Below are 11,155 nucleotides of genomic sequence, written 5' to 3'. Positions count from 1 at the left end.
CACTCCACTAAAACGTACCAACACTCCACTAAAACGTACCAACACTCCACTAAAACGTACCAACACTCCACTAAAACGTACCAACACTCGACTAAAACGTACCTAAAACTGAGCGTAAAGCTCTTTTTGCGCGCCTCGACCACAAACGTCTTATTCGTGTTGTCTTGAGTAGTAGTACTACTGGGTCGTCCATCGGGGGTGTTTTCACCACCACCACTGGTTGTGGCTGCTTGTAAGTTGAGGTCATCCTGGCCGCCAGTCATCCGCCCATTTGCTTCGTCGTCGGAGATGGCCACGGTCACGCGGTGGTTGACGAATGGCAGCTTCATTGTGTACGACTTGGAAGAAGAAGAGAATGATGGTCGTCGGATGATTTGGTCGACCACTTCGACGCAGATCAAGTACGGCACGCGCTCTTTGGTGGAGAAGGGAAAACTCTCGTCGATTACGACGCGCTTCACGCGGTGCATCGAGTCTCCGACCGGCAAGTAGATGGTACTCGCAGATGGAAAATACATCGCTTCAATCTATATATATATATATATTAAATATATCGATAGAGTGTATAGATTATACACTATATATATATATGTATCGTTAGACTCCAGATTTGAATAGATGAGTACATGGAAGGATATGTACATATGTCAAGAGGAGGGTACTTCTACAAATATATATATATTATATATGATCCTCCATTATATGTACTGTACGATTATGTATATATATATTATATACACCGTATGTGGAGGATCTATATGTATAAATACAGATATCATATTTGGAGGATATATATATGTGCAAGGGTATATATATATATATAAATCAGAGTGTATATTATTATTACCTCGGCCAAGCCGTGATGGAGGTGGAGTTTGCGCTCGGCGAGGGGTAACGGGATGAGCCGGTCCGCCAAGTCTGTCAGCGACCGAACGAATGCCGGTGTTGCTTGAAACTACAAGGAATATAAAATATTATATACGACGACATATATATATATATATATTATTTGTGTGGGAGCAACTACGGCAGCAACGTACCAATTCCAAATGTTCGGGGCTGTCCATGTGCGCCTCGGCCACCTGCAGCGCCATGAGCCGTGTCGCCATGAGTTCCTTGGACGCGGCGCATTCCGACTCCGTAAGTCCCATGCTGAAGAGCTTGGCGGGCACACCGCCCTGCCGCGCGATCTCTTGAAGCAAGTGTCCGCCTTCGGCTGCATGATGGGCATGGACCGTGGCGCTAATGGCACGGGAGTCTTAGGGGGTTTCTCCATGAAGGTGTGGGATGCGTGTAGGAAGATGGAAGATGGCAGGAAGCGTACCTAAGGCCTTCCGACCGGTACGTTGTGCCGCAAAACGACTCGAGGAACCAATGCAAGCGATGGGCAAACTGGAGCGACCGCCGACACTGGGACAAGAGAAAGAACTCGAGCGCGGGGTTCTTGTCGTACTGGCCATGGAGGAGGAACGTGCAGAGCTGGGGAATGTAAAACTCCACCTACCACATGTCACATGTAAGACACAGGGAGAGAGAGATAGTTGCGCGAAGGAAGGTGGATCGAACGGACTTCGTCCGGGTGTTCGTCGTAGCACAAGTACAACTGGTCCACTACGTCTTTGTGCGCGTACAGCTGCAACGTGACGTGGAATGGGTTGCGCGACATCTCGTCGTCGTCGGGTGCCCGTCCCAACGACAACATGTCGGCTACATCCTTGAGTTTGTCGTCCCAGAACCGGCGGAACCTCTCGACGCCGTCTTCGCTCGCGTCGCCAGCTTCGTGGCCCGTCGATTGCACGGTAGTATTCGAGTGAGGACGTCGTCCACAGCATATCAAGTGCCCCATGAGTGTGATCGGAAGAGGTAGTGCGCACGGGTAAAGTCGAGAGAGACTTTTGTCAATGGCACCACGATGTGTGAGTGTGAAGGAGAGTATTAGGCAGAAATTAATTTGTTTTCACCCCTGATTGTACTAATCTATGTATAATAACCACTAAAGCTATTATTATTTCCGTTTACACTCTCAGTGAGTGTGTACATACTCTTAGAGAGTGTATGTATACCGCAGGATTGTACACGAGTCGCGTAGTTGCGTTAAATAGGTAATTCATAATTCCATTGAGCACACAAGGCGACTCGTTCTAACATTACAAATCTATGTTCACGTTATACCAAAGAATTTATCGTATCAATGAAAGTATGCTGCATGCATTGGAAAACGTTGCTCCGAGTACTCCGTAGGCGAGAAATACATTCGTCAAGCCAGAGTAAGATTGTTAACGTTTAACTTATTTAACGTGTATTACTTATACCGGGTAGTTGATATATATATCGGGTGTTTATGGTTCGGAATAACCTCTAGCAAATAATATTTTTGCCCATATCTTGTCAGAACCTCCCCATATTTTCCCCACCCCACATCATCAAGATCATCATGGACGCTTCATCGCTGCCGCTGCTCCGCGCGGGGCCTGACCTCATGCGAGTGGGATTCCAGCGCGCCTCGGAAGACACCCGCCCGGTGCATGAAGTTCAACGCCTTGAAACCCATCGTCGTCTGCGTGGCTTCGAAGGCAAGATGAACTCGGTCGAACAGATCTACGGCAAGGCGGCCGCCATGCGTTTTCGCACGGAGAAGGTGCTGCTTGAGCAACACACGCGTCTCCCGGGACTTCCTAGCTCCCGATGCGGTCTGGACACCCTTCTCGGCAACGACGAGACCCTTGACTTTGCCGACATCCTCAACGGTACGTCGCATGTCCACACCCACCTCCTCGCTATTGCAACGATCGATCTAATCCGTGCTCACTTGTGTAGACCCTCAAGAAGCCCCGGAAGCCCAGTTCCGCGTGCACGACATCATGGAAGTCAAGTTGGCGATTTTCTAATCCCTCGACCTTAACAACGCACCTTTTGCATGACGACCATTGTTGTATTGCACAGGTCCCAAATTTCCATCACACACACACACATGAACACATTTCGGTGTGTATACATATCCCTATCGTTACAAGTGAATATGGCCGGACGTGTACCCTTCGCCGCGGGGGTTGGCGCCTGTATGCGCGAGGTACCCACTCCCGCCATGCACGTCCGTGACGACGCCGCTGACTTCGGACGCCTCAACGTCCATCTGGGAGCTCTGTACCGCCGTGTACAGGTCTCGCTGTTGCGGCGCGGTGCCAATCAAGTGGCCAACATTGAGAATCTCGGCCATCTTGGCCTGGAAGCGCTTCTTGTACTTGTCGGGGGCAATCGCCGACAGGCCGTCGCCGTCGACGCGGCGGAGGTTGATCTTGAAAAAGCGCTCCATGCGTTTCTGCAACGTCCATGTCTGCAAGATGTCGATCACACCCAAGTGGTAGTACGCCGGCCCCACGACCGTGTTGGCCACGCGCTTACCGGCGCGCGGTCTCGGCCTAGCCGACATCGCCAACATCGCTTCCTCTTCTTCGGCAGCAGCAGCAGCATCCACCTTGAACTCGACATCATGGACCCCCAATAGCAGCGAGTAGTCCATGATACCCAAGCCACACAACACGTCCGAGTCGGCTTCGAGCTGCCGATACAGCGCGACGGCCACGGCCGTGTCGAGCTTGAGCTTCTGGGTCAAGTCGCTGTCCTTGAGCACAACATTGGGCTCGTGGCCGCCGAGGCGCACGTCGCAGTTGAAGTCGTCCTTGGCCGTGCTCTGGTACACGTACTTGCGGTTGCAGTGACGGCACGTGACCTTCTTCCCGCGCTTCGGCAGACCGCCCTTTCGGTTCACCCATGATCCCTTGATGTCAAATCGGGTGTGGATGACCTGGGGCGTTGCAAACAAGTTGGCCATCACGACAAATGAAAACTGCTGGCCGTACAGTTCGAGGCAGTGACACCCGTAGAACCGCGTGAGCAGCGTCGACGGGTGCTGGCACATGTACGTGGCGTACGCGTCGGCAATTTCGCGCAAAAACTTGCATTCGTCCGCGGACGTGCTCTTGACAATCAACGACCCGTCCCCAGAGAAGAACATGAACGCGCCGCTCGCGCCCTCGGACAGCCGCTCCTTGGCCGTCGACGACAGAGACTTGAGGTACCGGATGTTGTCGACGTTGAACCGTTGACGGATGCGCCGGAACGCGTGCGGTTCGTAGTCGTGGAAAGTTTTCGTGTAGTGCTTGGCCGACGAGTCGTCGTCGTTTGGGGAGGAAGAGGCACCCTGCGGTCGTAACGCCAGATGCTGCACGTGCTCGTGGTCCGGCAGTGTCTCGGCCTGCTGCACCGCCTGGATGATCCCAGATGTGGTGTAGAACAGCACCTCTCGGCGCAACGCGGCGTTCACTTGCGGGTTCAAGTCAATGTCGACGGTCTGGTCGCTCTTGGAGCACAGCGCCGAGAGTTTGGGCACGCGGAAGTCATTCAGGTGGAACCAGATCACCAAGTCCACGTATCCCTTGGACGCCATGAGAAAGTTCACGACTTCCTTCCACCTCTGCTTTGTGTCGCCGTCGGGAAGGCTCAAGGACTACGAGTACACACCCACACATGCATCATCATGTGGTTGATGAATATTTGGTGATGATGCTGATGGATATGGAGAGTGCAAGGAGAGTGACAAGGGAGTGTAGAGTTGTTTTGAAAGTGAGAGTCAGGTGGGAATACAAAGAGTAAAGTTGAGAGTGAGTAAGAGTAATGAAGTGAGAGTGGCAGTTACCGTCGCATACACGGCAAAGATAATGGTCCAGTACGTCGACACGGCGACGACGAGGAAGCGCGCGCGGTCGATCGACTGCTTGCGGACGCCGTACGTCTCGGGGAGTCCTTCGCGGAGACGGTTGTATGTCCAGACCCACACGACGAGCCCCACGACGATGAAGAGGAGCATCGGGACGTAGAAGAAGCCCCAGCTGATGTAGTTGGCTTGCAGGGACCCCGTCTTGTCCTTCAAGATGAACGTGCGGCTCTCGTTGACGCACGTGTCGGTTAGGCGCGGGAAGGTCGCGCCCTACGAAGATGTAAGGAGAGGAAGTGGTAAGAGAAGGAGGTACCCGGAGCGCATTCGTCCAGCACGTGTCGAAGTCCGAGTACCCGGCAAAGTTTTTGACGCTCATGAGCAGGATCGCGCTCGCAAGCGGCACGCCCCACGAGAAGAGATGGAAGAAGCGCGTGTTGCGCTTAAAGTCGGTGAACGGGTTGGTCAAGGACAAGAACAGGTTGAGCGTCATGCAGAGGAACCAGCATTCTGACGCGAGCAACGAAAACTGAAACGCGCCTGAAAAGAAGATGCATGTGTCCTTGCCGGCGGGCAGGAGACCCATGATGGCGTCGCTCGTGTACGCGCATCCACAGTTGAATGTCGCGCACAGCGGAGAGCATTGGTACTTCATGCATCGCACCTACATATACACACGAGCAGGATGAGGAGGGGAAAGGGGTCATGGAGACGACATGGGCCACGTACGAATTGTTCCGAGAGCAGTCGTACGACAAAGAACCCGTCGGCGATCGTGCGCCAGAATACCAACGGGTTTGGATGCTGTCGACTGAGCGGATCGCTTGCGTACGACAGCAGCACCGTCACGACGGACAACGCCGATAGGACCGAGCCCCAAATGATGCCGGAGCTGAGGTTGCGATATTTGACGAACACACCCAGTATGAAGCATCCGATCGCCGCAAGCGCCATGACGATTTGAAAGTAGAGAGACCGTCGAGTCTTTGACGGAGGCGCACGCGGATGGCGTGATGATGACGGACGCACCAACGGATTGTCGGGAATGGTGCCTCGAGGAGCGAGGGAGCTTGGATGGCCTTGTGTGTGTCGATGCTTCCCTATCTCCTCGTCATCCGAGTCGTCGTCCGAGTCGCTGGACGACATGGCTCGGTTCGGACGCATGCCGGTCCTGCGCGTCTTCATTTCCGATGGGTAAGGTGTTGCTGCAGCTCGATATGGCGTGTTGTCCATTTTACTCACACTGGTGTAACATGCGGCGCCGTCGACGCGGCCGTTCGAAACAAAGGCGAAGGCGTTTTAACTAAAACGCACTAGGTTTTATTCATGGGTATTGGGTGCGTTCTTTGCCAAGCCCGTCTAAAAGCATATACAGACATTGTGCATTTCACCAAAATTTGGTCGAATCTATTAAATGCTATTTCATCTTGTACACACTATACCATACAACGATTAGTATATATGTGCTGGGTCGAATCAAATGTTGGGATTGGTAGAAATTCGTTATGGCGTGATTTGATTGGCTTAGGCGGTTCCGTAATCCAATTTCCAAAGGCATTCGATTTATTCTGCTGAGGGCTCCAGTTTCGAATCGATTTCAAAACAATACCAATGACGCAGTACAAGAGACGACAAAACGAATGCGTTCAGCGTAGCGAGGACGTACTTTCATGGTGGTGGCACGACAGAGGTTTAAACGTCTCGGATTTGAAACTACGGTACGTTTTTCACCACCCGATGGAAAAATACAAATCAAAGCGTTTCACGCAAAGAATAAAACGTATGTTGGATTGTTGGAACGGCCGGGAATAATATTAGTCACACAGACCAAGCTTTGATTTTTGCCGTGGACATGGCAACGCGGACGACGACAGCACAACAAACTGCGACCGCCTCATGTCGCTGATCCCATGGCAAGCCGATCTCCTCCATGCAAAGAAGGCCTTCCAACCCTCGCCGCATGCATGAGTCTGGATATGCAATACAGCACCAAGCCGTGCGATTGTGATGACTCGCCAGTGTACTACTGCATTGACCTTGATCTAAAACTCACTCCAGTCTTTCTCGGGACTGACAGAGTCCCATTCCTTGAGCTCTGTCAACTCGTCCGTGTCCACGGGACTGAACCATCGCACGTCATCGCCCGCGACAACGTTGGGCGTCCATGGCGCCGGCATCTTCTGCGCGAGAAGGTCATCCCATGCAAACCCGTTGAACCACGGATGCGACTCCACAGCGCCGGCCAAGCAACTCATGCGTTTCGTTGGTTCGCGCGTCAACAGACCTTCCACAAGTCGTCTCCACTCGGGGTCCGCGTCCTTCCTGAACTCGACTTTGCCGCGCAAAATCGACCTGCAAATCGTCATGTGGTCGTCCTTGATGTCGGCAAACGGCGAATCTCCCACCACCTATGATGACCATAACGCAGCACGTACATCATGAAGCATGCTCTCTGTGGGTCGTCTAGATGGGGACTGTATCGACAAGGGCAGCGTACCATTTCGTAGATCAAGATGCCAAGCGCCCAGTTGTCCACCATAAAGCCATGTCCGATCCCCATGACGATTTCCGGCGCCAAATACTCGGGGGTGCCGCACAACGTATAGGTTTTTTGCGTGAGTTTCTTCGCAAAGCCAAAATCGACAATCTTCGCGTACCCGTGGCTGTCCAAGAGGCTACAATGTGTGCATTCGCAGCATTACATACAACCGTCCATCGCACTTCCCATCTTCCCGTCGCCTTTCGTCATGTACTTACATGTTTTCGGGCTTCAAATCCCGATACGCGACGTTCCGTGTGTGGAGGTACTTCAGTGCCTTGACGACACATCCAGCGTAAAACCGCGCGCTGTCCATGGGTAGAGGGGTGGGGACGCCGGCAGGATTGACAATGCGCTGAAACAACTCCCCGCCCAAGAGCGACTCGGTCACGATGTACACCTTTCGCTCTTCCTGCAACGCGACTAGGTACTTGAGGATGAACGGGTGATGGAACGAGCTCAGGAGGTCCTTCTCGGCCAACACATGTCCCATCTGCTTGGACGTTTCCAAGCGCGCCTTGTACATCTCCTTCACCGCCACGAAGCGACCTGTCGGGACATGCTTGGCGATGTACACGAGTCCGAACGATCCAATGCCGAGGACCTTGGTGCGCTCGAGCGTCGAAATCGAAATGGACGCGGCGAAAATCTAACTTCAACGTTAGAATCCGGATAAACTACCCAATTTATTCGGATAAAGGCCAACCTTGTCTTGGCTCATTTGATTCCTTGCGTCGATGTTGGACTCGAGCGCGGTTTGAATCGGCTTGCGGATGGACTGAAAGAGTGCATGGTCGATCACAAGGCATTCTACGGCGGTGGCAGCGGTGACGGACGCATTGCGCCGCGCCGGCACTTCTTGGAGTGCCGCCTGTGCATCCGCATTGAGTGGTATCAAGGAATCGGTTCCTACCTGTTCGCCAAAGTAATCGCCGGACGACAGGGTGTTCAGATGCACGACGCGGTCGTCGATTGCTTGGGTCACGTTCACCTGCCCACTGACGACAATGTAAAAGTCGTTGCCGAATGCGCCTTCGGTCAAGATGGTTTGGTTGGCGGTGTACGGGATCAACGGCGTCTGGTCAATGAGTTGCTGCTTTTGCAGCTCGGACAGGTCTTTCAAAAGAGGAATGCTTTGCACCGATCGCATCATGAGGTTGTGTCTACCGAATCATCACGATCATCTCATCGTCGTCGTCGTCCATATTGGACAGTCGTACTTGATGAGTTCCTGCAGCGGACCCAACACTGACGTAAACACTTCGCGGTCCAGGGCCATCACGTGCACGCCCGTCTTGGCGTACACGGTCGCGGCGCGGGGTTCATCCTTCATCAACGCGCGCTCGCCAAAGTACTCGCCATCATGCAGTTCAATGTCGTCCAGCGCCCCAATATCCGTGCACACAACCTAAAGTCGAGTCTACTTCATACAACTAGCAGCATCCCGATATGGGCCGCGAGGTACCGTGCCAGCTTGGATCATATACAGCACATTCCCAGGCTCGCCTTTGCGCACAATGATATCTCCTACCAAGTCCATCAATCGCATTCTCAAATGACACTTGTGCCTTCGCTAGTCAACCTTCTCGGAACTGCAACGCTCGGACGGCGCCAGCGACAGTGTCAAATTGACTTTCCGTGAGGGATTGCAACCTACCAAATGTATATATATCATATTTAACATTATATATATATATTTATATGATCATCACAGATTCATAGAGTCGTACGTACAGCGGAACTTTACGAAGCGCGTCTTTGGAGATATTGAGCGACCCCGCCGACACCTTGGCGACGATTTCTCGAAACGTGCGGCCCTAGGATGAGGATGACGTTATCATTTGAGGGATCACGTTATCATTTGAACGGATGACGTAATCACACTCGTGATGACGTACGTACTTTGAGGCAGAACAAGTCGCCGTAGTTGCCGCCTTCGTCACTCAACCCAACCGTTTCCGTGCGAATGCACTTGTATAGCAGACCGAGTTCTCCAAAGGAATTGCCGACCACGAGGGCGCGCATGCGGTCGTCGTTGGTGGTCACGTCAAAGTGGCCTGCGAAAGGACATGAGGATGATCCGAGGACGAAGGATGTCATGTCAACCTACCTGACTTGATGATGTACAGCGTGTCCCCCATATCTCCTTGGGTGTACACAATGTCCCCGCCGTGGACACGAAGCACAGTCATGCGCTTTGCAAGGACTTCCAAATGCGGTGGCTCAAGACACGAAAACAGTTCGTTGGCGCGCAACGATTCCACGATGAGCAGATTGTCCTCCATGGATAGGGTGGATGGAACGTCCACGGTCACGTCTCCAGCATCCAAAACAGTTGTTCCGTCCTCCGTGTCATCGTTGAAGATGCCGTGCCGACGACCGCGAAGCATGAGCTCCACAACACCTTCCGTCACGCTCGTGACGCCCGACTGCACGCGCGCCTGAGCTTCCACGCGCTCCAAATCGGTCTGTCGCTCCGGCAATGTTGCTGAGGGCACTCCCGCGGCGGGGTCGCCCACCATCGTGCACAGGGTACACCCCATCCGTCGCGGATCACCGTTGATGGGAAAAACGGACTTTGAAACGGTCACGAAACGGACATTTGTGATACAATAATTCACCAAATAATATCTGAAATTTTATGACAATCAATAGACCTCTTGTTCACTTACAAATTTCTTGATCAGTGATTGCCAATAATACTGTACATCAATATATATATAGAATTAAAATAAGTAAATGTGACAGGATTGGCTAAAATCGTATTAACCATGTAAATGACGAAGAGATTGAACAAATGATCAAAGACTGCGTCACTGAAGAATAAACCGATTCAAATACAATATGGCAACGCTATTCCGCATTTACAACCTATATGACAATATTCTACATAATTGAATATCTGCTGCGACTCTACACCAAATACCTAGCGCGCAGTGATAACTCAGAATCAATTTCTTTAAGAAACCCATGGACTCCTTTGCTATCGTGTCACGCCTCCAACAACAAGTCGACGACGACGTTCACGCATTGGATGAGATGAGCCAAGTCTACCACGCTCACTCCCAACATGTCGAGGAGGCCGATGACTCCCCCACGCCCGTCATCGACAGCTTCTTCAGTCAAGGCGGCAATGCGTCACTGTCGACCATGACAAACTTTACTCTTTCCGAGTTTGAATCCATTTGGGCCATTGTTGAGTCAGCCATGGTGACGACATGGACAATGGGACGCGGCCGAAAATCTATGACGTCACCAAAGGATGCATTTTTCATGGCAATGTCCCTCCTCAAGCATTGCAACGCGTGGGACAAACACGCCCTCGACTACAAGATGAAGGCACCAACCTTTGAAAAAATGATCCACCGCGTCTTCGACACCGTAGAACCCATTCTGTACGAGCACTTCGTAAAGCCGATCAGCATGACACATCAAGTTCAACACGGACATACGTTCAACAACTTTCCCTCCGCTTTGTACTGCACCGATGTGAAGTTCCAGCCATCATACCGTCCGACGGGCCGATTTGACGAGGCCAAGCACTACTTTTCAGGTAAACACAAGTTGTATGGCCTCAAGCTCGAGTACTCCGTAGCATACCCAGGTGTGGCTGTTGATATGTCCGAACACAGTCCTGGATCTGTTGCGGATGTGACAATGTTCATGCATCGCCGGCATGTCCATAAAGACATGCTTCGCAAGTCAGCGTCTGAGATGGAAGAAGTTGATCACGACGAAGGTGCTGAGGAGTATCCAGACTCGTGGAGCATACTGGTGGACATGGGCTATCAAGGGATCCAACACGAAGTGCGGTCCATGCAACCAAAGCGAAGACCTCAAGGCGGCCTTCTCACTGCACGAGAGCTTGAACGAAATGCCCGAGTGTCATCGGATCGAGTCCT

At 52.2% G+C, this 11,155-nt stretch overlaps 5 protein-coding genes across 9 annotated transcripts in view; 2 read left to right on the top strand and 3 right to left on the bottom strand.

The window, feature by feature from the left end:
* Positions 1-1,887, bottom strand: part of H257_10336 (hypothetical protein) — a 6,179-nt gene extending 4,292 nt beyond the window's left edge. For 2 of the 3 annotated variants that reach the window (XM_009836844.1, XM_009836843.1), the window contains exons 1-5: positions 1,571-1,887; positions 1,325-1,500; positions 1,041-1,242; positions 848-955; positions 103-527 (exon numbers count right to left, since the gene is read on the bottom strand). In XM_009836844.1, the coding sequence (XP_009835146.1) occupies positions 103-527; positions 848-955; positions 1,041-1,242; positions 1,325-1,500; positions 1,571-1,846 (1,187 nt within the window). In that variant the 5' untranslated portion in view covers positions 1,847-1,887. Of the gene's footprint in view, positions 1-102; positions 528-847; positions 956-1,040; positions 1,243-1,324 lie in introns of all 3 variants that reach the window. The other variant, XM_009836845.1, reaches the window with a different exon arrangement.
* A 497-nt stretch (positions 1,888-2,384) lies between these two features.
* On the top strand, positions 2,385-2,927 carry H257_10335 (hypothetical protein). Its single transcript, XM_009836842.1, has 2 exons — positions 2,385-2,747; positions 2,818-2,927. Exons 1-2 carry the CDS (start codon positions 2,435-2,437, stop codon positions 2,886-2,888), a joined length of 384 nt encoding a protein of 127 aa, XP_009835144.1. The 5' UTR covers positions 2,385-2,434; the 3' UTR covers positions 2,889-2,927.
* Positions 2,928-2,939: 12 nt separating this feature from the next.
* H257_10334 (hypothetical protein) lies at positions 2,940-5,945 on the bottom strand. Its single transcript, XM_009836841.1, has 4 exons — positions 5,444-5,945; positions 5,031-5,378; positions 4,697-4,987; positions 2,940-4,507 (listed from the first exon to the last, which is right to left on the bottom strand). Exons 1-4 carry the CDS (start codon positions 5,897-5,899, stop codon positions 3,008-3,010), a joined length of 2,595 nt encoding a protein of 864 aa, XP_009835143.1. The 5' UTR covers positions 5,900-5,945; the 3' UTR covers positions 2,940-3,007.
* Positions 5,946-6,497: 552 nt separating this feature from the next.
* Positions 6,498-9,825, bottom strand: H257_10333 (AGC/PKA protein kinase). 3 transcript variants are annotated; one of them, XM_009836839.1, is made up of 11 exons: positions 9,364-9,825; positions 9,156-9,310; positions 8,988-9,070; positions 8,836-8,906; positions 8,719-8,780; positions 8,474-8,661; positions 8,167-8,416; positions 7,960-8,124; positions 7,472-7,902; positions 7,212-7,389; positions 6,498-7,122 (listed from the first exon to the last, which is right to left on the bottom strand). In XM_009836839.1, exons 1-11 carry the CDS (start codon positions 9,794-9,796, stop codon positions 6,757-6,759), a joined length of 2,382 nt encoding a protein of 793 aa, XP_009835141.1. In that variant the 5' UTR covers positions 9,797-9,825; the 3' UTR covers positions 6,498-6,756. The 3 variants fall into 3 exon arrangements, with proteins under 3 accessions (XP_009835141.1, XP_009835140.1, XP_009835142.1); XM_009836838.1 differs by having other exon boundaries at positions 7,960-8,416; XM_009836840.1 differs by having other exon boundaries at positions 6,498-7,389.
* A 398-nt stretch (positions 9,826-10,223) lies between these two features.
* The window catches only part of H257_10332 (hypothetical protein), a gene marked incomplete at both ends in the record, with an annotated part of 4,690 nt that continues 3,758 nt past the window's right edge, over positions 10,224-11,155 (top strand). The window contains one exon of the mRNA XM_009836837.1: positions 10,224-11,135. Coding sequence (XP_009835139.1) covers positions 10,224-11,135 — 912 coding nt within the window. The remainder of the gene's footprint in view (positions 11,136-11,155) is intronic.

Source organism: Aphanomyces astaci (assembly GCF_000520075.1).
Source record: "Aphanomyces astaci strain APO3 unplaced genomic scaffold supercont1.27, whole genome shotgun sequence".
In the NCBI taxonomy this organism is placed as follows: Eukaryota; Oomycota; class Saprolegniomycetes; order Saprolegniales; family Verrucalvaceae; genus Aphanomyces; species Aphanomyces astaci.
Note: the sequence above shows the minus strand (reverse complement) of the source record. Positions and strands in the feature narration are given on the sequence as shown.